At 35.8% G+C, this 27,780-nt stretch overlaps 1 protein-coding gene across 1 annotated transcript; it reads right to left on the bottom strand.

Annotated features, from left to right (window-relative positions):
- Positions 1-5,068: 5,068 nt before the first annotated feature.
- Depdc1 (DEP domain containing 1) lies at positions 5,069-27,780 on the bottom strand. Its single transcript, XM_090333721.1, has 10 exons — positions 27,733-27,780; positions 25,765-26,030; positions 19,763-19,893; positions 18,679-18,726; positions 14,961-15,105; positions 14,781-14,791; positions 12,202-12,353; positions 9,990-10,166; positions 8,115-8,300; positions 5,069-6,660 (listed from the first exon to the last, which is right to left on the bottom strand). Exons 1-10 carry the CDS (start codon positions 27,778-27,780, stop codon positions 6,520-6,522), a joined length of 1,305 nt encoding a protein of 434 aa, XP_090189847.1. The 3' UTR covers positions 5,069-6,519.

Raw genomic sequence — 27,780 nt, 5'->3', positions numbered from 1 at the left:
TCCCAATCATCTTGTTTTCCCCCTTCCTTTTCCTATTTCAAATAAACAAATAAACATATATACAGTATACCAGGTCTAGGACTCTCCTAGCAGAGGATTACAATAACTCAAATCAGGTCATATATAAGGTCATATAGGATGAGACTAAATGAAATGAACTCCAGGATATGGAAACAAGAGATTTATCTTGTGTGATTGTTGTTCTTTCTTAATGTACTGTTATTTCTCTTTTTTTCCCCCTTATGGTTAATCTCATGTTGTTACTGAATCTGTTTTTTTAATTATTTTAATGCTAGTACTCTTTTGTACATGAGTTGCTCTGCACAGACCCCTGTTTATTATCATGGCTGTATTTCTTCCTAGAAACTATGCTTGGCTGTGGGAACCTGAGTTATCCAGGTTTATATCTTTTTCCTTGGATCACCCTTTCTCTAGTGACTGATTTATATATGCAACATATTCCAGCTTCATTCCTGAATCTGGGAAAAATATCAACCTAGCTCTAAAGCTCCTCAAATGGGCATTGCAGTCAAGTTTTTCGTTGCTCTATCCTAACAAGGACTGTCCCCCAAGTAAACCTTTCCATGTGTCTGAGCATTGTGGGAAACATGCCCTAGGACAGCCGCTTTAAGGGTAATCCTAGGTAGCTACCATTCACTCCTGTCCCACATACTAAATCAAAATCACTATTACTCAATTATTTTCTGGATCACCAAGGGTTTTTACTATATCTTTAGTTAACATATGGTGTTTATACTTGAGTGGTGTGGTATTATAAACAGCAGAATCAATATGTAATGATCAAATAGGGGTAGTCGGCTCTTCTCTCTTCTCAAATACCATTTCTAGTGATGGGGAACTTAAGCCTCCCCTATTTAAGCTACCCTTCCGAACTTTGTTCTATTCTCTACTTCAGCTGACTTTTTTTCCCCCTTCTTTTTGGTGCCACAATTGAGCAAGAACATGTATTTGTCATCTATATATGGTTTGTTTCATTTGACATGATGTCCATGTTGCTGCAAACAGAAGACTTCCACATTCCATTGTGTGTACCTAACACGTTTTAGAATCCATTTTTCCATTGATGAACATCTTGATTCTACATCTTGCTTACCATGAATAGTGCTGTACTAAGTATGAGAGTGTGCAGGTGCCTCTTTGACAGGATTTTATTCCCTCTGGATACTTATTCAGTTTGGGAATATCTGGAACATATGGCATTTCTATTTTTAGTTTTTGAAGGAACTTCCATTCTGTTTTCCTGAGTTGCTGTATTAACCTACTTTCTCTCTCTTTAAATAGTGTTTTTAGGAGCTTAACTTTCTCTGAATTTTGGCCAACATTTATTTTTTGTCTTTTTTTGGTTTTGCCAGTCCTGGGGCCTGAACTCAGGGCCTAGGCACTGTCCCTGAGCATCTTGTGCTCAAGGCTAGCACTCTACCACTTGAGCCATGTAGCCACATCCAGCTTTTTCTGTGATTAATTGAGCTATTAGTCTCAAGGACTTTCTAGCCCAGGCTGGCTTCCAACCATGATTCTCAGATCTCAGCCTCCTGAATAGTTAGGATTACAATTATAAGCCTCTATTGTCCAGCTTTTTCTTGTGCTTTGTACAGTAGCTACACAGCTAGTGAGATGATAGATATCACATTGTGATTTTGCCTTGCATCTCCCTGGTACGTGATGTTCAGCATTTTGCCCCTATATTTGGTGGCAATTTGTCTATCTTCTTTTGAGAAGTGTCTATTCATGGTATCCTTTTGTTTATTTTGATTAAGTTCTTCAGAGTTTGGATATTAGTCCTCTGTAGGATGAAAAATCCATAAATACTATCCCCATTCTGTGAGTTTTCAACAGATGTTTCTTTTGCTATATATAAGCTTCTTAGTTTTAGTTTTCATTTGTTTCTGTCCTTTCTGGATCTTATTCCAAAATGGTTGCACATTTCAGTCTTTAGGGTGTTTTTCTTTTTCTGATATTCTTAGTTTTAGGTCTTACACTCAGATGGCAAAAAGCAAGGATCATTTATTTTTCTGTTTATGCATAGTTTCCTGGGCACCATTCATAGAAGAGACCCGATGTATGTCTTTGGAGCAATCGTCCAGTTATGTAGGGGAGCTCGGAATGGTGGTACACACTTGTCTCAGCTACTTACAATGCTGAGATTGGAAGATCACTTGACCTCATAAGTTTGAGACCAACCCAGGCAACACTGTGCACTCTTTAGTATTTGGAGTAATTTTAATGTTCATACCCACTGTTCTATGTGTTTTGTGCCAGTTCCAAGGTGTTTTACTATATAGTTTTGAAGCCCAGTAGAATGATGTCTCCTCTTTTCTTTCTTCCTCAGAATTGCTTTACCTTATTTTTGCCTAAGTTAGTAATATTCTTGAGTATTCCACTTGAGTGCATTTAAAAGTGTTTATTTTAAGCTTTTGTATGGCAAAGGACATAGCTAGTAAATTAATTAGGAAGCCTACAGAGTGGGAGAAGATCTTCACCAACTATACAATGGACAAAGGCCTCATATCTAAAATATTTCAACAGCTCAAAAAATTGAATCACTCCAAAACTAATCTCCAAAGTAACAACCATCCCATTAAAAGATGGGCCAAAGACTTAAAGAGAGTCTTCTCTGAAGAAGAAACAAAAATGGCCTATAGACACATGAAGAAATGCTCAACATCTCTGGTCATAAAAGAAATGCAAATCAAAACAACTTTAAGATTCCACCTCATTCCAGTTAGAATGGCCAGGATCAAGAAAATTAATAACAACAGATGCTGGAGGGGATGTGGCCAGGAGGGATCACTACTACACTGTTGGTGGGAGTGCAAACTCATTCAACCACTATGGAAAGCAGTATGGCAGTTCCCCAATAGACTGAACATAGAGCTCCCCTATGACCCAGCAAATCCACTACTTGGCATTTACCCAATCATCCAGAAACAAGGACATACTAAATCCACTAGCACAACAATGTTCATTGCAGCACTATTTACCATAGCAAAGATATGGAACCAACCTAGATGTCCCTCAGTTGATGAGTGGATCAACAAGATGTAGTATTTGTACACAATGGGATTCTATGCTGCTGTCAGAAAGAATGACATCACCCCATTTGTAAGGAAATGGAAAGATTTAGAAAAGATCATATTAAGTGAAGTAAGCCAGACTCAAAGGAACTTAGGCTCAATGGTTTCCCTCATTTGTTATAATCAGTAGAAACCTTGGGCTCTCCTGGCAGAGATTTGCAATAGAGCAAAACCTTGATACAAAAGGCCATATAGTATGACACTAAATGAAAGGATCTCTAGGATATAGAAACATAAGCCATATAATGAATGATTGTTGTTCTTCAGGTACTATGTTATCTCTTATCTCTTTTGCTGTCCCTTGGTTATCTCATATTGTTACAGTATCTCACTTTATTACCTGATTTATCGGATATATTTGTATTTGGTTATTTCAAATTGGATAGGGTAGGGGAAAGGGTAATGGGGACCAAGACATGTGAAAGGATATCAATGTATGTGAATTAATGCACCCTCTATCTGGTAAATATCATGTAACCTTTTTATTAATTACAATAAAACATATCAAAAAAGTGTTTATTTTAGTGAGTTATTTTTTCAACTTGCTTCTTGTTCAAGGCTAGCACTCTACCATTTGAACCACAGCTCGATTTCCTGTTTTTTCTGCAATTAACTGGAGATAAGAATCTCCTCCACTCTCCAACACCAAAGCAGGTATCAGTATCAAATCAGGATCCTCAGATCTCAGCCATCTGATTAGGATTAAAGGTATGAGCCACTAGCGTCCAGCTCCTTTGTCGTTTCTTTTCTAATCAACCCACCTTGTTTACTTGTATGTTCTGCACATTTCATAAAGGAGAAAATTCAAGTTTGTTTTCCCAGAACAAAACAAAAGGCCACGAGTGGGAAATTCCCTTACTTTCCATTATTAAATGCTAGGTAACTCTGGACAGTGAATCATGATCTGACACCAGTTAGCAGACAGTACTGGGGAGGGTTATGACAATGATTCTGGGACCAGAATTGCAAGTAAGAAAGTAATTAGACAGCATCTGACCTGGACTCCTTTTTATTCCCTGTAGTATGATTTTGTCATTTCCTGAGAAAGCAAACGCAATCAAAAAAGAAATTCTACATATTGCTAAGATCAGCTCCACAGGTCAATCCATCTTTGAGAAGATTTCAGCCTTCCTGTTAAAACAGACTCTGCTACAGTCTAGCCTTGGTGAATGTGTCAGCTGTGTGCTGAACCCAGCGGGATTTCTAAGACTCCAGACTCTAGAACAGTGCTTTACTGTTTTCTTTCTCAACAAACTTCCAGTGGTTAAGTAAAAAAATTCAAAACAAAAACTGGGTGTTGGTGGCTCATGCCTGTAATCTTAGCTACTCAGGGGGCTGAGATCTGAGGAATGCGGGTCAAAGGCAGCTGGAGCAGGAAAGTTCATGAGACTCCAACTAACTGCCAGAAAACCAGAAATGGTACTTTGGCTCAAAGTGGTAGAGCAGTAGCTTTGGGCAAAACAGTTCAGGGACAGCACCCAGTTCCTAATTTCAAGCCTCTATGACCAACTAAAAGTAAATTTAAAAAACAACAACTGGGAAACAGTGTGCACAATCAGAACCTCTACATCATTATTCAACAATAGCTTAATAAGTCTTACCAACTTGATGTCAAGTATGATATACAGTTTATAATTTCAGTATACACTAATACAAGTTTTAATGTTTTTAATATTTATAAATGCCATGTCAATAAATACATAAGCAACATTAAAATGTTACAGGGCTCACAATATTTGTATCCTAATTTGAAACATCATTCACATTATCATGTATACCTTTAAACAAGCAAAGTTTTTGAGTACAAGCACCTTAGAATTCTAATGCTAATTTGGTTTGGTAATGTTTTACATGTTCTCTGGGTTAAAGGTGTATTTATCATTTCTCTCAAAGTTTTTAATGAAAAAATAGTAACTGAGAATGGAACATTGTCATTCTCCATATGAATAAGTTTTAACTGAGAATTCAAACGATTAAACATTGAGTTTATTACATGTATTACATATCCCTTTATATTTATGCAATAGATTTTACATGATTTTGGAAAAAAAATGTTTCAACTTTCTACCAAGTCAATCATGAGACACATTTATTCTTGGCATTGTTGTCCAATGAAAAATAAAATCAATGCTTCACTGACTAATACTCTGTGCCAGTGTTAATGCTAAGAAATGTGAGATGAACATTGGAGTGACCCGGAAAGTTAAAAAAAATACCAATACTTATTGAATGTAATTCCAGCATTTAGGAGGCTGACATAAGGATTGAAAATTTGAGCCAGCCTTGGCTACAGAATGAGACACAGTCTCAAAAAACCCATAATCCCCAACTCCCCAAACCAAGGTTTATATACCATGTTTCTAATACAGAACTGCTAGAAGGTAGGCTCTGGCTAGAAAGAGACTGTTCTAAAATGTCTCAGATGACACTGATGGGAACCAGGCTTATCAAGCATTAGAGAACGTTTCCATATCAGAAAGGTCAGTTTTCAGATGGAAGATTTCCCACTTTGATTTTGATGCGTATCTCGTTTTATCCAATGGAGGATAAGGTTAGAAATGATGTTTTCTGTTTTATTCATCACAATTTTCACACAAAAGGAACAGAGCAAGTGTCTTTTGGATGAATACTTGATCGATTAGCTTACATTTCTTTGTTATTACTATCTTGTCCTAGATGATGAATCAAAGAAATTCAAAAAGTATGGATGGATAAAAGGATGTGACTGAAATAGTTATATAAACTTGCTTTAAAAACGCATGCGCTAAATATAAAAGCCAGGTATGGTACACGCCTGTTTTCTCAGTACTCAGGAAGCTTTCACAAGAGGAACTTGGGTTTGAGACTAGCTAATGAGATTCTGTCTCGAAAATCAAACAATCCCTAAACAAGAAACTCCCACACAAAAAATAACAAAACCCAGCCCCCCAAATATATAAATAGATCAAAAGTAGAAAAAAAATTAACAAGGAGTGCAATATTTAGCAGCTGAGAATGAACTTTCAAATATTCTTCATATCCTTACATTCAGAAATAAGAAACTAGTTCTTTAGCTAATATCCATAATCATATGCCTGGACCAATTTTCTTTTAAAAACAAGATTACAGCTTAATCTTGACCATACCACCATTTTCAAAATTCAAATAAATAAAATTTAGTACAATCACATCAACTTCTACATAATTGCATTAAAAATGATTGTTTTGGTCTAAAATATTATCACTACCTATTGTTATGTCCTCTCAGCTGAGATCCAATAGCTGCTTAGAAGTCTCACACTGATGAAGAAAACTTATTTTGGCACTTCTGTACATATTTATTAAGAGAAACCTTATTAGTAACAGACTTCCTGAAGTAGCTAGATTCTCAGATATGGCTTCATTTCTCAACATTTCACCAGTATGAGTTACGTTTTTCATTCTTTTAGTATCTCAGACTACGCAATTTTGGTTTCCTTAAACTCAGCATTGGTTGCTTGATTGTAGGTTTGTCACCAAAAAGTGCTACTTCACTCTCTGTGGTTGGAAACCTTTTTTGATATATCAAGGGATATTCCTTCTGAAACTTAAAAATGAAACAAAGAATTAGATAGCATTTAATATTTCTTTCCCAGTTGAATACATATTTTTTCATTTTATCCCTGCTTTGCCTTCATTCTAGGATCCTCTTCTGCTAAATCTCCTTTAAAATTTTACAACTTGTGCAGAAACTTTTTATTTTTAGGTAGTTCCATTTATTGAGTCTCTCTCCAAATTGCTGTGACCCTGGGATTCTGTTCAGGAATCTTTTGCCTGTGCCTATGAGTTCCAGTGTCTCTCCTACTCTATCATGTAGCAGCTTCATGGTTTCTGGTCTGACATTGAGGTCTTTGATCCATTTTGAGTTAATGCTGGTGGGGCTGTGGAGAAAAAGGAACCCTACTGCACTGCTGGTGGGATTGTAAACTAGTTCAGCCACTCTGGAAAGCAATGTGGAGGTTCCTTAAAGAACGGAAAATTGACCTTCTCTATGATCCCGCCATACCACTTCTGGGCATCTATCTGAACACCATAACCCAAGATATGATAAGGACACCTGCTCAGCTATGTTTATCTCTGCACTATTCACAATAGCCAGGCGATGAAAACAATCCAGATGCCCTACTGCAGATGAATGGATACAAAAAATGTGGTATATATACAATGGAATTCTACATAGCCAACAGACAAGATAAAATAATGGCATTTGCAGGGAAGTAGGTGACTCTACAGCAAATCATGTTGAGTGAGACAAGTCAAGACCAAAGGAACAAAAGGCGCATGGTATCCTTAATATGTGGCTATTAGATTCAAACAGTACTAGAACGAGGACTCAATACTTGCATACCTAATGCTATGGACATGGTACTGGAAATATAAACACAATTACAAACATAAAAACCTATGACTCTATAGACATATTGTTTTATTACATAGATTAATATGTATCTATGATATACAAACCCTTAGTTTAAAATTTTGATTATGTTCTAAAAACTAAGTGCCAGTGATTGTATATAGAGATTCCCTTCTTGAATACTTGTTTGTTAAACATGTCATTTGAACTATGATGTAAAAATCAATGTTAATGAATTCTTAAAAAAAATTCTACAACTTGTTTCTCACTGATATAGCTCAAGAAAGTCACAAGATTTGCACAGTTACATTTCTTAGTGCCTACAACATACATGTTCTTGGTAAGAGTTAAGGGACTACTGGGTTTGAATTTAGAGCTAAAGATTCTAAATGGTAGTGATGAGTCACTCAAGAATTATAAAGCAGATTTTCTAATTGCTTTCCCACACTAATCCGAAGTATAATTAAACAAAACACTAGTGACAAAGCAGAGTCACTACTGGAATACAGAGTGAAATCAAATAAATGCGCAGGTAATGAAACAGTAGCTTCATGTGTACATATGATATATAGCCTCTTCATTCAAACTTGCTTTAATAGTATTAGAACATACTTATATGAGTACGATGTTGCTCATTCTCTTACCTGCTTCAGTTTTCTTTTTTTCTCCTTAATAGATAAACTCTTATTTTTAATAAGAGTCTCTAACAGTTCTGCAACTGCAGCTTGAGAGGTAGAAACCTTCTGTTCATCAAACTCCTGTGCACTAATCTGCTTGCAATAAGAGTATGTTGGCAAAGGAGCAACCAGTTCCTCTCCAGGACTTCTCACCTACAGTGAAGAAAATGAGACAGTAATGATCTGCTAACTCTGGTTAAGTTATTCAGTAAATTGCTCTTTGCTGAGCAATTTACCACCAAACTACAAATGATGCATTAGAGAAGGATTTAAGTCCCAGCATAACAACCTTACAAGTTTTGTAGCCTTCATCAAGTTACTTGTCTTAGATTATTTCATTATTAAAATGGTGGTTCCATAAGAACATGTATATAAAGTACTTAGTACCATAGATTTTATGTAAACTATAAGACAACAATAATGTGATATTTCAATTCATCTTAATATCAATATTCTGAACTTAATCATAAAACATGCATTTATGGTACAGGAGTTTGGCTTAGTGGTAGAATGCTTGCATGCTAGCATGCAAGAAGACCCGGGTTTGATTCCTTTGTACCATATACATTAAAAAAAAAGTCAGAAATGGTGCTGTGGCTGAAGTGGTAGAGCTCTAACTTTGAGAAAGCCCAAGAACAATGCTCATGCTCTAAGTTCAAGGCCCAGGACTGGCAAAACAAAACAAAACAAAAAACCCCCATGCATTTAGCAGAGGTCTTGGGCATGGGCAGAGTCTACATGTCTGCTGATATGAGGAATTGTAGGGGGCAGTTTAAATTATGTATGACAAGCCAGGACAATAAACCAATGTTCTGGTCAAACAATGCATGAATAAAGTCATATGTCTTGTTATTTTGGGCTGCTTGGTATTCCTTTGTCTTCGTTTTGTAATGATTCCTTCCCACCCCCCTCGCCCCCTCCCCAATGTCTATTTGAAGAAAAAAAAATTCTGCTCTAAGGGGTATAGAGCCAATCAGCCATCCATTGACCCTCAAATACCTAAGGATACACAGATAGCTGAGCCTGGGCCATCAAGGGCCCACAGCCACACTTTTCCAGACTGGAGCTACAGGGCTGCCTTTTTCTTTTAGGTATCAAAGTTAAAGCTGTGATCCATGAACTTTAATCAGTCATATTCCCATCATGTAAAGAAGTCACTTGTCAAATACAGGACAGAAAATGAAATAAGATATGGAGCCAGTGGTTCCTGTTTATAATCCTAGTTACTCAGGAGGCTGAGATCTGAGGAATGTTGTTTGAAGCCAGCCTGAGCAAAAAAGGTCCCTCTGAGAATCTTATCTCAAAATTAACTACTCAAAAATCAGAAGTGGGGCTCAAGTGTATAGGACTAGCTTTGAGCACAGAGAGGATCAGGGACCACTCCCAAACTCTAGTTCATGTCCTACAACCATCTTAAAAAAAAGAAAAAAGAAATAAGACATGGATCAAGGGCAAGAGTCCCAGTGCTACTTGAGTTCCCAGTTCTGTCTATACTCCTAAATTGTGGGGATTTGTTGATATGAATGAAGTCTCCATTTTAGATAGAGCTAGTGTAAGTTTGGCACTTGCTAGTAACCAGTGAAGAAACTTATTTTTGGTCAGTTGTGGGGCTTGAACTTCTAAGTCTTTCTTTGCTCAAGACTAGTGCTCTAACACTTTGATGGACTGCTCCATTTCTGGTTTTCTGGTGGTTAATTGATGTCAGGAGTATCATGGACTTTCCTGTCAGTCCTGGCTTCAAACCATCACTCTCAGATCTCAGCCTCCTGAGTAGCTTGGATTGCAGGCATGAGCCATCAGTGCCTGGCCAGTGAAGATACTTTTAAGACTCAAAATACCTACACAGCCCTTCCTTAAGTAGTCAAGATGTTTCTCCACAGAACTCTGCAAGTAAGAGGGTACTTGTAGAATTTCTTGATGATGATCCATTAAGAAAGAAACTAATCTTGCAGCAAGAAGCTCATCAAGATCCACTTCTTCAACACAGCACAGTACACACCGAGAAAAAGTATGTATCATCTAGAAACAATAAAAGATGTTTAAGAATGTATGGTTTTATATAGATTAGCGTTATCAGTAATCTTCAGGTATCATTATGTGAAGTATTAAAGGGATAAGCACATTTCAGCTTGAAAATTAGACAATAATTTATCATTGAATCCTATAATGCTAAAGTATATTTAAAAGTACTTGCTAAGAATGTCCTTAACATGGATACAAAGGATTATATAACTCAGGTTTTTCTTCAGTTTTGTTACAATTTTATTAACTACGTATGTTTTATTAATAGCCTACTGCTATGCTGCTTAAGATTAAAGGTTGTTAAGAAAACATGCACTTATTACATGATTTTACAAGAACACAAACGAAGACAATAAATTCATCAGAGGTTGTAAACATAGTCTATAATGTATTCCATAGGTTTTAAATAGTAATTTAATATGTACGTGGTACATGTACTTTTAGATAGATAGACGACTTGTTTTTTTTGTCAATAATGGGGCTTGGACTCAAGGCCTTGGCACTGCTCCTGAGCTCTTTCTTTTTTTCCTACCATGTTGAGCCACAGCAACACTTCCAGTTTTCTGGTGGTGAATTGGAGATAACAGTCTCACGGACTTCTGTGCCTGGGCTGGTTATGAAGTTGGATCCTCAGATCTCAGCCTCCCGAGTAGCTAGTGTGAGCCACTAGCACCAGGCTTTCCCTGAACCCTTTCTGCTCCAGACTGGTGCTTTACTTCTTTGAGCCACAGCACCACTTCCAGTTTTCTCGTGTTTAATTGGAGATAAGAGTCTCAGACTACCCCCCCCTCCCCGCCCCGGGCTGTCTCTGAAGCATGATACTTAGATCTCAGCTTTCTGAGTTCTAGTATTATAGGTGTGAGACACTAGCACCCAGCCCATCACAGAGATTTTTAAATTTTACAGAAAATTATGTCTCAAAGTTTATTGCATGCAATTCAAAAAAAACTACTAACTTCATTTTGAAACAATGAAAACAAGAGAATTCTATTTCAAGTACTTCCCCTTAGTAGATGATCAGAATATTTACTGTATTGAGTACTTTTAGTTTTACTGTGATATGACAGATAATTTTCTTGTTCCAAGCTCAGTCCTCAGCTTTTTTTCTCCTTTCTATATCCTTAGCCTGTACAACTCATTTATTTTCATACCATCAATTGCCACCTCTATATGATGACTCAATAAACTACCTTCTGCCATCAGGCTCATCTTTTGACTATTTGGTCAGATAAATTTCACTTGGATGTTCTAGTAATTTTGAAAACATGCAGAATCCCCAAATTACCATTTATGTCTCTCAAAACATCTTCCCTTATGAAACTGTTTTTCAATATCACTTTAATTGATTCAGGCATAATTCTTCTTTATTTATAAGGTCTGTCATTACTAATGAACTGTCTGTACTGATGACAAATAGCACCAGGTTTCTTACTATGAGAACCTTCTATAAAAAACACTGCAGTCTACAGAATTGACACTTTCCAAGAAGACAAATACATACAGACAGAGTGAGAGTGAGTGCCTCTATTTCAGGGTTCACTTTCTATCAATATTTGCACACAATGCTAGCATATTTGTTTTCCATTCTCTATAAACAGGCTGAGAATGAGATCACTTGGCAACAATGTGTCCCCAAACTCTTGTCTACAGTGACTTGCTATCAAACTTTCTGGAACACTTTGACTTATACATGGATGTCCCTTACACTTTCAACAGTATTTTTATCTCCTCTCCCATCCCTATCAGATACATGTGACACAAGGCAATCTATCAAAGTCTGATTGTCTGAACCAGGGATGTCTGAAGAGGCGATGTTCTCCATTAGAATTAATACAAAAATGAGATAGTTTAACAAACTAGGCATGAGGAATTTGTGTGCCAATATTTGCTGCTTGATAACAGGACCTCAACAAGTTTGCATAATCCATGAATCTAGGACTAGATCATCACTTATGTCGTACCTTTCAGAGGGCCTGGTTCTCTTTGTTCGGTTAGTGAACCGGGACATCTTTCCATAAAAAAACAAACTTACCAGTGATCTTGTGCCCATTGCATCGTGCAGTCTGGGCATATCAACATTTTCACTCATTCGAGATATCATCCGCATTAAGAGCTGAAGCTTCCTACGGTTTGGCGGGGGGAGTAACAGACAACATAACTGCAGTGCGTTGATGGCAACTCTCTCTAAGTGAGGTTGCAGCATGCCTAGAAGGTAAAGTCATCCCCCCACAGGGGAAAAAAAGAGAATCATCAATGATACTAACTTTCATATGAACAACATATCCAGTTATATGATAGGGTAATCTCAATATCTCATTTAACTAATTGTAGAAATGTCTACATTCCTCAAAACATAGCAAAATTTTCATAACCTACTTTTTTATTAAAGAATTTATTAACATTGATTGTTACATCATATTTCAAATGACATGTTTAACAAACAAGTGTTCAGGAAGGGAATCTCTATAACCTATTTTTAAGTATCAAAATACTTTCTTACTATCAATAGTGACTTTGATAAGCAAAAGGGAAAGAACAGTGCTTTAAGGAAAAAGAATAAAACTTAATCATGCCATGACAGAAGTTTTTATAATAATTTTAGAAGAGTAAAATAAAGAAATTTCAGAGAAAAAAAGCTACGTAAGCAAATAGAAAGTTAGTAAGCACTAAGTTAATACTGCATGCACTGAAAGCAACAACCTTACTTTGTGTGCCAGTCAATACAGAAGAAGCTGGAGGTAAAGAATTTTCTGAAAGTTCTATTGTACTTTTGCACATTCTTTTATTGATTGTGGTACTAAACTCTCCAAGTCCATTTTCCATAGCAGTTTGGTCACTTTTATTGCACTGTCTGAACTTTGGTTTCACGATAATTTCAGCCACAGGCATATTGATATAACTATTTCGTCTTGTACTACTTCTTAAAAGCAAACTCTGAGATCTACAAAGCTGTTTTGACTTGCATTTTTCATTACATAACTCTTCTTGGTCTTGAATTGTCAAAGTAGAGGTTCTCTTAAAACCAACACAGAGTGTCTTTTGAATACTTTCCATGGAATGATGATTTAATAGGGATTCATGTTTGGGATTTGACTCTAAAAACTGTCCATTATGTTGTTCTTCTATGTTCAGAACAGAGTGATGAGAGATACTGGACAACTTTCTCCTTGAATTCCCTGGCAAATCTACAATTCCTTCCAAAGAAGAGCACCTTGGTTTGATGTCAGAGGATAAAACATGCATACTACTTAAAGGGCCTATTAAGTTATGGCAGCTTCCTCCAATTATGTCATTAGCACTGGACCTTGTATTTCTTAAATTAACTAGCTTCATTTTCTTAGCATCTTTTTCTTGAAATCCTTGATCACTTATCTGTAGTTTTTCAGTTGAATCTGATTCTTCTTTGTTTTTGTCTTTGTGAAGCAGACTAAGAAGAAGACACTCAGTTGATTTGAAGGAATTCAAATTGTTTAAGTGAAGGGCTTTTGAAGACTGTGGATCATCTTGGGTTTTATGTATCCCACTGGGTCTATCTGAAACTGTGATGTAGCCACAAGCAACTACCAGAAAATGAGAGAAAAATTGAGATGCAACTGTATGATGGTGGGCAAAATATAAAATGAAAACAATAGTAAAGTTAAAAAATAAAGCATCATTATAGTGTATATATATTGTTAGTATAGCACAAATAGCAGCTGCTTAGTCTGGAAGCCACTTAAATAGGACACATGCAACATTCAGTTACATACGTGCAAGCATAGCTTGTCTGTGATATAAATAGATTAAAATTTATTATCAGCCTAATTAAATGGATTGAGCCAGGATACACTTAAAAACATTTCCAACCATTCTACAATCACTAGAAACCTTTTAATTATGTGAAGTACAGCACAACAGAATATATAATTATCCTATGGTATCCATAGGAAATGGTTTTGAGGCCTTCCCATAGACACTAAAATAAGTCTCTTATGTGAAATGGTATAATATTTGCATATAACGTAAGCATATCCTCCCATATATTAAAATCATCTCTAGATTACTTATAGTACCTAAAATAATGTAAAAACTAAGAAAGAATTATACTGGGAAAATAATAATGACAAAGAAAAAAATTTTGTTGTTCAGTACAATTGTAATTTCTTGTGTATTTTTGACCTAGTCTGGTTAAATCTAGGGATGTAGAAATCAAAGAAATGCAAGCCAGTGCCAGCTGTACTAACATTTTTGGTTCCTGGCATGGAACACCCCCAAACCTTGAAATTTCTTGAATGATGACTCATTAGATTCATGTGAAGCCTATATGAGCCCCATTGAATTCATGCTAAACTAACTCAAAACTGATTTTGTTTACTATTGGAATTTTCAGCCTACCACCTCTTGGGAAAAAAAGGGAGACTGAAGATTGAGTTCATTCATTAAAAGTCAGTCAATAATTTTCACCAGTCACATCTAGATAATGAAATGTGAGCTAAAACTAAAACAATGAAGCTATGGGAGCTTCTGGTTTGAGCCCATGGATGTCCTGGGAAGATTGTCTTTCTAGAGACAGCATGGTTCTGTGCTACCTCACATTCCAAACTTTGTGACATACATCTCTTTCCCGTAGACCTTTCTCAATTCTGTCCTTTTGCAGCATACCACACGTAGTTGATGTCAGAACAAGTGATGTTGGAACAACATAATTGGATCATTAGAAAAGGACTCAACAACCAAAGTATCACTGAAGTTTGATTTCTTAAATTTTAGGCAATATGAACAGAATGAATTTACATAAGAAGTAAAATTCACATACCCAAAACATTCACAAATAATTCATAATATTCAAACGTAAGCAGAGGTTCAGGGAGATCCAGAAAATAATCTGCAATTGTTCTGAATACATCTCGTTCAAATCCAACGTAAGTTGGGTTACTTGTATCATTACTTCTTGGCCCTGTGAGGTAGAAGGCAAAAGAAAGAGTTGAAATGTATTTTAATTTAAAGGTAATCTAAAAGTACTTAAACTTGTATTTCATGAGTAAGTTATGTTTGACAATAAATTCTGTCACAGTAAGAAAACTTAAAGAATTGTTCACATCTCATTTCTTCTCAGATCATTTGACTAGAAACCTCTGTAGGCAGTCAGTTGTTAGTGTTCTAACAACTATTCAGAGAACAAATATGTATCTTAAAATGTTGAAAAAGCACTTGATGAAGTTGACAAAGCACGTGATAAAGTTGACAAAGGTGATTACATTCAACTAAAAGTCTTCTACAAAGAAAGTAAGTCTCTTCAAGGAAGAGATGGCCTACAGAATGAGAAAGAAAAATCTTTGTCAACTACAAATCTGGGAATAATAATCAGCAAATACAAAGTCAGCTCAAACACTAAACTTCAAGTTAACCAACAATCCAATTATGACAATTTTTGAAAGAAGTGGCCAGTAAATACATGAAGAAAATAAAAATTAGAACATTGACATTTGTTTCATACTTGTCAAAACAGCTACTCTAAATGCTAGTGAGAACACAGGAAAAAGGGGAACCTTTAGATAATACCAGATGGAATGTAAATTAGTGCAACTTCTATGGTGATTCCTCAAAAAACTAAAAATGGGACTATCAGAGATGGTCTAGAGATACTACTCCGGCAGATATCTGAAGACTGTCAATAGAAACTGGCATTATTATATTTATTGCAACACTATTTTTAACATCTAAGGTGGCCTTCAAATTGACAAAGAGATACAGAAAATGTGTATATGCACAATGGATTATTATTTAGCCAAAAAGAACGAACAATCTCATTTACAGAGGAATGAACAGAGGTGCAGAGCATTATGCTTAACAAAGTAATTCCATGTTTAAGAGAACAAATATGTTTTCTAAAATGACAGAATTCAGACCTATGTTTTTACACACAAGCATAAACACACACACACACACACACACACACACCACATACACACAAAGTTGACTATAAATGAGGAACTGTCTAGGGGACAAAATGAAGTAGAAGAAAAGAGAATGATGGGTGTAAACAACATGTCTATATGTGAAGCAGGCATAAAGCAAGCCAATGAAAGTATGTGAACAATAGAGGGGAGAGAAATCAGAAAAAGGAGAGCAATCCATATATAAATGGATGAAATATAAATGGATGAAATAACAGAATAAAACTTCTTTGTAGAATTCATATAAACAATTTTTCAAAAATCCATTTTAATCCAATCATTTTGTTAAGTAAAGAATATGTGGATATTTCTTTTGGTTACTTTTAAAGTTTTGTGTGTGTGTGTGTGTGTGTGTGTGTGTGTGTGTGTGTGTGAAAAGTTTGTCAGAAGCATACCCTTAATGAATTTAAATAACAACTTCACATCAAAGTTTCTTAAACCTAATACTATTGCTGAAAAAAAAATTCCCTATTAGTGTTTTCTTCAGAAATTGTATCTGATCACAATTTACAATTAAGAAAAGAGGATCCAGATAATTTTCCCAATATAAAAAGCTCTTGAAAGCTAACCTAGAATTAAAACTTAGTGAAGTAGAGCATGAAAACAAGGGTCAGAACTTTGAGGTCTAACATTTGGAAGTGTGGTACACGGACTGTATGTATCAGAATAATCCAGCTCAATGAATAAATCCAGCCAGGCAGTTAGAAACGTATTGACCTGGAAATATTTGGTCTGGTTCAGTACATGAGAAGTATCTAAACAAAGACCAGGAATCAACATTATGAGAATTTCCTGAGGCTTGGTTAGAAAAAGACACACACACACACACACACACACACACACACACACACACACACACACACACACAGTTTATAGGCTAACATGGATTTTGTGAAAACTAAATTTTGTTCCTAAGGAAGGTATAAGAAATATCCTCAGAATGTAGAATAATTAAGTATCTGGTAATCAGTAGTAAATTTTCTAAAAAGCATGGTTTACTAGAAATAAAAACAAAGAATATGTATTGAGAATTCAGGTTTGAGCTCTTGCTCCTCCGTTCTTCCCTGAAAAAAACTATGGACAGTATAATGATCACAGATCTCTATACCTTACAGAATGACTCTAGCAGATTAAATAACAAGTAAAGTAAAGTAAAACTCTTAATATAGTCTACTGTTAAGCACATTGAAACCTAGTTACATATCTGTCACAAATCTAGTATTATTTAGGTCTATTAAGGCCTGGGAACGGAAAGACAGAAATCCATAAAGACGGACAACAGAGAATTCCTATTAGTATGTTAACCACAAGCCAAGGAATCAGAGTAGTTGAGTAGGAAAGGAAAAAAAAAGAAATTAAAATCTTAAGCTTAAGGAGGGAAGAAGTTTAGCTGGGCAGAGGCTCCATCTAACAGGAGACATCCCAAATCTCTGGAGAATATGCCAAGATAAAGTGTAGTACCTACCTTCCTGCTATTCTCCACTGAGAAAGGACAGTGTTTGGTGTGGAAAGACAATCATATTCTTCATCCCTAAGTTCTGGGCTTTGAAAGCTCATCCCATACCATGGGTATGTGATGGGTGATGGGACGCAGCACAGAGTAAGATCAGAAAGGAGATATCCTGAGTTGTGACTGCAACCAGCAAGCTCAGATTCCACCTTTTGGAAAGATAACCACCATATACTCTCCTCTAGACCTATTACAGCCTGGTTTCTCTATTACAATAAAATTATGGTAGACTAAAAAAAAATTCTTAAGCTTATGATCAGATCTTTAATGTTATAAATAAAATATTTCTTAACATATTCACTTCCTCACTATTTATTCTGATACTTTGTCATATTGACACCCAGTGGACAGCAAAGGAATGAGCATTTATCCTGAACATTTCTAACATCTCGTTAATATTCTCAAAATTACTGGTTTTTATCAGAACTAGAACACTACATCCATAACTAGAATTATTGAAATGCATTGTAACTCTTGATAAGAGTATGTTTTTACAAAATCTATTTTGAAAGCTATTAGTGTTTGGTGCTTGAATCAGTTTTAATTGATGTGTCAATTATTACTGATCACCACTACTAAAAAATGATTTGTGGATTAATGACAGAGCTTACTCTATATAATCATAAATAGCATATTCTTTGGAATAGAAGCACATTACAAAGCACCTAAATATTGAAGTCATGAACAACTGTGAGGACTGAAATGGGTTTCATAAAACTTCACTGCTGATTGATACTTCTTTGGCTGATGCACTATTTTACTTCCAAGCTGCCACTTGAATCCTGTACTTCAGTGGGAATTACTATAGTGCAGGTTTTTCCTGAAAATCCTCTGGCCTACATTTTATGATTGTTGTGAACTGAGCCATAAATGATGGTTTGAATTATAAAATCACCTTCAGTATAATAAATATTAAAGGTCCCATAATGTAATCTAGTCTACTTAACTACCATTTAAACTTAAAGGAACAGTTACACAGACTCTAATAATAAATCATTTAAATATTTTTTGATTCTTGTGAAGTACTTCTACTAAAAACATACATAGGTAGTTTTCGACTTACAATTTGCTAGGCACTTCATGGCAGATAAGACCCAGTGAGGAAGGTCATCTAGACATACAAAAAAAGCATTGAAGAGTAAATCACATCAATTTTATGCCAGTAAAAATTTAAACTTTTCACTATGTGTATGTATGTGCATAAAAATGTGTGTGAATGGCTGTGTGTGTGTGATTATTGTGAGGATAGACATTTGGCGTAGGTTGAATCAGGTCAATACTTTAAAATATAGAAATTTGGAAAAGTGACACAGAACTTGATTTTGACCCTATTCACAATATAAAAAACAATCTACTATGTCCAAATCACAGATTAGTTTAGTGTAAGGGGTAGGTTTTCAGATAAAAGCTCTCAATATTCCACCTTGTCTACTTCCCTACATTCTGTTCATCCTGTTTTGGTCTGTCTATTCCTATGCTGATTGACTATTACTGACTGGGGAGAGAGACCAGTGATGGAAATGAAGTATAGTGAATATAATGGAATTTCACCATGAGGCTTTCCTAAATTTTTTTTTTTTTTTTTTTTTTTTTTTTTTTTTTTGCCAGTCCTGGGCTTGAGCTCAGGGCCTGAGCAATGCTCTTGGACTTTCTCAAGGCTAGAGCTCTACCACTTGAGCCTCAGCACCACTTCTGGCTTTTTTTCTATGTATGTGGTACCGAGGAATCGAACCCAGGTCTTCATGCATGCTAGGCAAGCACTTTAACCACTAGGCCAAACTCCCGGCCTTTCCTAAAATTTTTTCAGTGCCACCATTTCTATCTTGCTCTCTACTAAATCTTAATACAATGTCTAAAATACTGTAGGCCCTCAACATCAATGCAATTAATCAATATTTTTTATGCTTGTTGGTTTTTTGGATCCACTTTGGCCTCTATTTCTTCTAATTCTGTACATGAATAGTATTCATGTGAAGTTATTTTACTACTTCATTACTAAAGGGCCCCTAATGATAAAACAGTAGACCTTCTGATGCTACTGCAATGGAATAGTCTAGTCCGCTTTCCACCTTAGGTCTGTATTCTCCTATGAGTGTAACTTTTGCTAGTAAGTTGGAAGGATACCAATTTCTTTAATTGACACCTACCTGACTTGTCTTGTAGTACAACGACTCCATGTTTATTTGTGTTAGCCATGTTGTACATTATATATTGAGGAATTATTTGGTTTGGATTTATGAGTCCTTCTAGAGATGGCACACACAAAATAGTTTGTAGGCTAAAACAAGGAAAGAATACAAACTTTTATAGATTCCATAAAATAAGAGAAATAGAAGGTAAATATGAATGATAGTCAAAGCCAGAGTGTTTAATTTTTCTCCTAACCCAAGGATTAGTTAATGCCTACTTCCAAATATATTTCTCTCAAATAAAGCTCATAGAAATCCAACATGACTCCTGACTATAACCAATACAGAGCCCAAACTACAGCTATGACTTTAATTCAAGAAAAAGCAAATTTCACTGAAAATCTATTTCAACTCTATTAGCAAAAGCATTTACTAGAAAATATATGTAACAGGTTTAAATTCTATGCTTAAAAATGACTCTGTACTCATTTTAATATTTTGACAAAAATATCAAATCAGTCATTTAAATGCTTCAGAAACTTGATTATAGCTTAGATTTATCTTACTAGATTAGAATAATATATTTCCAAACTTCTTCAACATCTTCTTGGCTTATTTCTCTATTATCTGTAGGGTTTTCCTTATCTTCACTGGTTATTTCATGATTTGCTTTTTCTATATTTTCCTAAAAAGAGAAAAGATCACGTTGGTTTTATTTGTTTTATGCTCCAACTAAGGAAATGTTTTTATTACTATATGGCTATGGTGAGGCCACAAAATAAGTGTTGCATGAAACAATGATGCAACATAAGGTAATAGCTTCTGTAGCTGTCAATGTCACATCCACATCAGAACCCAAATCAACTTTCTCTCTAGGTACTTTAATTCTGAGTAGGGACAGAGAGATTAATTGAAAAGTTATATAGAAATTCCAGAGCTACAGTTTAGATCTTGAAGTATTGGAAAGGCCCATGTGTTTATAAAGTTTTTGGGCTATTAGGAGATGATGGAACCTTCAAGTGATGGAGTCTTGTTAAAGGCAGTTCTGTCCTTGGGACCATGTCCTAGGAGCAAGTATTAACATCCTGGTCCCTTTCCTTTCTTTTGCTTTTACCTTCTTTTACTGTCATGAGTTCAGCAGTATCTCTGCTACTTGCTCGTATAACAGGCCCAAAGTAATGAAGCTGAACATGGGTTAAAGCACTAGAGACCATGAACCAAAGTTAACATTTCTCCTTTTTATTAATTCTCAGATACTTCATCAGTGGTGTAAAATTAACTGACACAGTAACACAATAATTTGAAAAAACACTGTTAAGCTATATAGCACTTGCAAATATGTCTCACTTCTACTTTTGTCATTATTTTCTGGGTTCCAAATACAATTTACAGATATATTTGTAGTATGTAATCTAGGTTAGGAGATTTTAGTGTTGGCTTCAAATATAAAAGATTTACTTTTATTGAGCCTTTTAGCAAGTACATGGTAATTGTATTTTTTAAAGTGATCAGTAAAAGGTCATTTTACCTGAGAATAAAGTAATCCATGCTTCTTAGGAGTTCTGCGAGATAAGTTTCGTAATCTAAAAATGCTCTCTTTATCTTTGGAAAAGTTTTCTATGCTGTTTTTCCTCAATTCTGGATGTCTTCGTGGGAGACTTTTAAGTGGAGAAGTTGGAGGAAATCTGGTTTAAAAGTAATATGTAGTTAAATAATCTAGAAACTTTTAAAACCTACTTCAAAAATTATGCAAGTAACCTGATTTATTTACATTACCAAAGAATGAAGATTCTACATAAATCACTTTTCACTGATATATTTAAAATATTCTGATAGTTTCCTGCCTGAATATTTTATTGATGGAAAATTCAGGGTTACCATTTGGATCAATTCAGTTGAAGAAATATGCATACACAAAACAGTTTGCGATTACAATATTTCTATGTTACTTTGACAAACTGTCTTCGTACATACTTTCTGCCTTTTGTTTGTGTTTGTCCTAATTTTTAGACCCCAGTCTCTTGTTCCTTCTTTCTTTTTTGTTCCAGTCCTGGTCTTCAATTTATAATCTAAGGGTTGGGTGCTGTCTCTGCCTGAACTTTTCTGCTCAAGGGTAGAGCTGAGCTCTACTACTTGAGCCACAGCTTCACTTCTGGCTTTTTTAGGATTACAGAATTCAGCCACCAGCCTCTGGCTCTTGTTCCTTTTGATTAATTTTTATTTTACTATAGTATTTCAATGACACAAACAAGTTTAGAAAACAACACAAACCAATTCCCATGTATGTAACTACCACGTAATATATTTGTTCACATTTGCTTGAGTTCATTATCTTTCTTTTTTTTAAGCTGGTTTAGGGGTTTGAACTCAGAGTCTAAGCACTGTCTCTTTTTACTTCAAGGCTGGTACCCTCGAGTCACAGCACCTACTTCTAGCTCCCACACTCACATTAATTGTATATAAGGATCTTTTGCATTTGTCTGCCTTGGCTGGCAGTGAACCACAATCTGATGATCCTAGCTTCTTGAATAGTTAGCACTTCAGGCATAAGCTACTAGTACATGGCTTCATTATCTTGTGTGTGTGTGTGTGTGTGTGTGTGTGTGTGTGTGTGTGTGTGTGCCAGTCTTGAAGCTTGAATGCAAGGCCTGAGTGTAGCACTTGAGCTACACCCAAGTACATTCCACTTCTGGCTTTCTGATGTTAATTGGGGATAAAAGTCTCACAGGCTTTCCTGCGTAGGCTATCTTTGAACTGCGATCCTCAAATCTGAGCCACCACCAACACCTGGCTTTCATTATCTATAAGTAGAAGTTCATTCCTAAGGAAAAATCATAAACTATAGTTAATGTATTTTCTCCTCCCTGCTTCCAATATATAAGAGCTATATGAGGGCTTGTGCTTTTCTGATTCTTGGTGTCTTTTATCATATACTAAATCTGTACCTAACTTTTCAGTTACAACAGAAGTGGTTTATTACTCTGCCCTAATACAAAATATTTTCTTAAACTTTTTGCAAGAATTTTACTTTTCATATGTAGGTATTTAGACCACATATAACAAAACCAAGTTAGCATCTGCATGGGGGCTTTATTTCTTCCAGTACCTAATTACTTTAAGCTAATTTAAGACCAGATCTCAGGTAAGACATAATTATCAACATGAATTTTAGAATTTGTTTCTCAAATTCTACAAAAACTTACAATGAAGTTTGAAGCAAGAATGCACTAAATTTACACATCAATTTGGGAATGGTTGCTATATATAATACAAAATCTTGAGCTGGGTGCCAGTGGCTCTCACCTGTAATCTTAGCTACTCAGGAAGCTGCGATCTAAGGATCGTGGTTTGAAGCCAGCCTTGGCACAAAAGTACGTGAGACTCTTACCTACAATTAACTGCCAGAAAACTGGAAGTGATGCTGTGGCTCAAGTGGCAGAGTGCTAGCCTTGAGCTGAAAGGGGTCAAGGACAGCGCCCAGGCGCAGAATTCAAGCACCCCCCCAAAAAAATCTTTTATTTCTCCATCTCAATAATAATTTTATATTTTTTTCCATTAAAGTTTTATATATTTTTCAGTAACCTTTATTTCAAGGTATTTTTTAGTTTTGTAATCATTACAAAATCCTAGAAGCAGAGACTAATTGAGGAGTTATGCAGAATAGGTAATAATATTAATCTAACAAATATTTGTTTTGGAGAGAAATGTACAGTTTAGAGAACTATTTAGGTATTTACAATGTACCATTTTGTTACCAATGTATACTTAAAGTTGGAAGAGAAAAAATTAAAATCAACCATATAGAATGTTGTCATTCATTTAGACACAGAAGACAAAAATTTAGGTTAGGATGATAATGATTTCTAATGGTTGAAAACATGAATCTAAAGATCAGGAAAGAAACCTGGATTGGAAGTTTGAAAATCGTAAAAAAAGCAAGCTAATGTGAGATCCAGATACTGCACTCCTTAAAATTAATGAAAGCACAAGTCTACATAAAATGTAATGTTCACAACAGCTTCATTTTGAATAGCAAAGACTTGAAAACAATCCAAATATTCATCTCCTGGTAAACAAATAAACAACTCATGGTATATTCACACAACAGATCAATAAAAAAAGGGTCTATCTACTAAACCTTGGGCTCTCCTAACAGAGATTTACAATAGAACAAAACCTTTATAGTATGATGCTAAATGAATGGACTTCCAGGATATAGAAACAAAAACCATATAATGAGTGATTGTTGTCCTTAATGTGCTATGTTATCTTTCATCTCTTTTGCTGTCCCTTGGTTATCTCATATTGTTACAGTATTTCACCTTTCTATCTGATATACTGTATATATCAAAAGGGTGGAAAACAAGATGAGGGGCCGGGGTGAATGGAGGGAAATGGTCTCAAGACATGAGAAAGGGCATCAATGTTTGTGAAGTAATGCACCTTCTATCTGGTGAATATAATGTAACCCTTCTACTAATTACAATAAAAAATACGGAAAAAAGGGATCTACTACTGAACATACAATGTAGATGAATCTAAATATGCTGAGTAGAACAAGCCAAACAAAAACAATACTCATTCATTCTATATATTATCATTTTTCAATCTTGAAGAAATTGAAACTAATTTAAACAGACAGAAAGTTGATCAGTAATTCCCTTTGCAGTGATAGAAATAAAATGAAAGGCAGAAGGAAATTAAAAGGAGTAATAGAAACTTTTGCCTGAGACTGTGGTGACAATTTTGTTAGTTTCCACATAATTAAACATTTGTAACTTACAGTATATCAGTTATATCTCAAAGATTATGTTTTATCTCCAATGTAATGAGGTAGAGATGTTATGGAATCTTGAAGAGGTAATAAAGTCAATTAAAAGGAGTAATACTTTTTTTTTAAAGGTTGTAGTGCTTGAACTCTGGCCTCCTTTTTAATCACTCAAGGTTAGCACTGTAGTACTTTGATCCAAAATGCTGCTTTTGGTTTTCTAGTAGTTAATTGGGGGTAAGAGTCACATAGACTTTACAGCCTGAGCTGGCTTCCAACCATGATCCTCAAATCTCAGCCTGAGTAGCTAGGATTACAAATGTGAGCCATCAGTGCCCAGCTGGATTAATATTTCTTTAAGGACTCTCTAAGGAAGGACTGGATTGGTTATAACCAAAACAGGAGCATCCCTGTTTTGCCTCTTTTGCAATTGCCTGTCTGCCCTTTTGCTTTTCTGCTATGCTATAATGCTACTAGAGGACTTCATTAATGTTGTCGCTAGAACTGTAGTCAAAACAGATTTCCTTTACCAACTACCTGATCTCATTCTGTTATACCAACAGAAAATGAACTAAAGTAATGGGAAAGGGTCCACTTCTAAGACGTTTCACTTGAAAAATAGTAATGAAGTCTAAAAAAAAAAAATTATGGGCTTTAGAATTGAACAATCTAGTTTAATGGATGTTTAACAAAGAACTCTGGGTACATGAGAGAAAAGGAAACTATGACAGCCAGAGGAAGCCAGAAAATATATTGCTTCAAGGTAGGGAGAAAAAAAAACAGAGACAAAGTACAAGATTTGTTTCAACATGATGTGTTACTTGTAAAAAGGTTTTATGTATAACCTGCTCATTTACTCTGGGAACTCAATAAAGAAACATGTGTATCATGAAACAGAGTTTCTGGTACTGCTTTAATTGGTATTTTCTTTTAATCTGTGTTTTATTTTTTCTATTATTTGTTTCACATTCTATGTTATTTGAGGAAAAGGACCTGTAAACTTGTCATAATTACAGAGTCTATGAAGCTAAAGGTCATTAACATGCTTTCATTTGTAGCATTTAATTTTGATCTTACAATTTTCCTAAATGGTTTTAGCTTAAAAGCAGAAACATTTTTTTCCAAAAAATAAAATATGTATCTATATATTTCTTAAAAAAGCCACTATTGTAGTGAAAGTATAATAAACTGGAGGTAATAAGACTTAACAGTAACTTCATTTTGCCAGTACATAGATAAATCTGTTTAATACCTGAATAGCTGGTTGTTGTCATCAAGGTTTTCAGATCCCCATCTGCCTTTGATATCTTCAATAACATGATTCTTAAGAAACTTTCTCAAGAGCTGAATAGTTTGTTGCCTAGTAACTTCAGGACCAAAATTGGTGTTATTTCTTAACAGGTCATAAAGCCAATCCACAGCTTCTCCTGCTGTGAAACAATTGCCGTATTTTTTAAAGTGTTGTCTGTGCTTTCTTAGAGGCATTCCTGCTCGGAAAGATGTGGTGACTTCATTCCACTGCAAAAAAAAAAAAAACAAAAAAAACAAAGGAATTAAAAAAAATATTCTTATGGGTTTAAAACCTCTAGGAAAAAAATTATTTAATGTCACCTCTAATTATACTGTACAAAATTCTTTTATTCTGACAATTCTTTTAAATATATTGTTATTGTAAAAGTGATGTAGAGGGGTTATAGTTACCTCAGTCAAGGAATGAGTATACTTTTTTTTGAACAGTGTCACCTCTTCCCTCCCTTCTTTCCCGTTTTTCCCTCCTGCCTCCCAAGTTGTATAGTTCATTTCCAACATAGTGTCTAGTGGGTATCACTGCTGAATTAATCTTTTGTCCCACCATTTCTGTGCTCCCCCAACCTCCAAATCAGATAGACAAGCTTACATATAAGACAAAAAAGTAGAAAAGTCAAAAACAGTGACAAAGGGGGAAAAAATCTACAAAAAATAAAATAACAAAAACACCCTTCTTGTTTCCACTTTTTGGAGTTCCTTTTGATAAGCATTATTTTATACATCATATGCACATAGCTGTTGAGCCCCTGTGATCCTCTCCTAAAAATATCCTCCTTTGGTCTCACTGTGTGAATATTTAATTTATCATAGACAGTTTTCTGTGTGACTTTTGTTAGCAATTGTTTTGTCTTAGAATATTGTAATTGGTTTAAAATAAAAATAATTGTTCAAAATTCTTAAAGTATTCCCGCCTCATAAAATTTTATACCTTACAGATTCCTTTTTTTTTTACTAATTCTAATGTCATAGTTATAGTTTCATGTAATAGTTTTTTTTACATCTATCAACCCATGTATTTATCTAACTTTGTATATCATCCACTCATATACTATCAACCTGCCTTAGCCCAAGTTGGAAACTGACTCAGAGACATCTGTCTCCTCAGCAAGTGTAGTGAAAATAGTGGTGTGAAAACAGAACTGGAAATCCCAAAGCACAGAACAGTATAAATAGATCCAGTGACCACCCAGAACGTTCCAGGCCTGTATTTGACAGCACTCCGTGTTTAGTTTAAACTCAGCTTAATCAGTAAAAGTAGCTGGAAGACAAAAGTAAGTATAAAAATACAAACCCTTTGCAGGGGAAAACAAGATGAGGTGTGGAGGTGGGGGGAGGGAAATGGGGACCAAGACATGAGAAAGGGTATCAATGTATGTGAAGTAATGCACCTTCTATCTGGTGAATATAATGTAACCCTTCTAATAATTACATGAAAATATATGAAAAAAAAAAAACCCAACCAAACAAAAAAACCCAGGCAGCTCTGCGGTCAGTACATCCTGCATGAAACCCTACAGGCCCAAGAGTCAAAACCCTTATCGTCGTCCCTCATTCGATCTCCCCAAGGTTTAGAACACATTTTCAAAGTTCGCTGCATCGGAGGGGGTGGAACCCTCAGACACCGGCAGAGCTGGGTCCTTCCCGGGCTGCAGGACCACAGGGAGCCCCCGGGGCACATGAGTCATACGAGCAGTCCGGTTGGACACGGACTTCTGGGCGCTTTGCCCCGAGCCTAAGGCGGCGGCGATGGGCGGCGGGAGATGAGCGGAGGCCCAGACCCTCCGGAGCAGGGGCCGAGCTGGGCCAGCTCCCGTACCTGCCTCCGCAGGAGGCCCGGAGGCCTGGACCCCATCCCTTCCGCCCCCGGTAAAACCGATGGCCGCTGCCTCCCCGCCGTTCCGTGCGGTCTTACCAGCTTGGTGGCCCGGTAAGGCCCAGGAGGCCCACCACGACCGTCCAT

This window comes from Megascapheus bottae, chromosome 6 (assembly GCF_031878675.1).
Source record: "Megascapheus bottae isolate mThoBot1 chromosome 6, mThoBot2.hap1, whole genome shotgun sequence".
NCBI lineage: Eukaryota > Metazoa > Chordata > Mammalia > Rodentia > Geomyidae > Megascapheus > Megascapheus bottae.
This window is presented reverse-complemented; position numbering and strand designations above follow the sequence as displayed.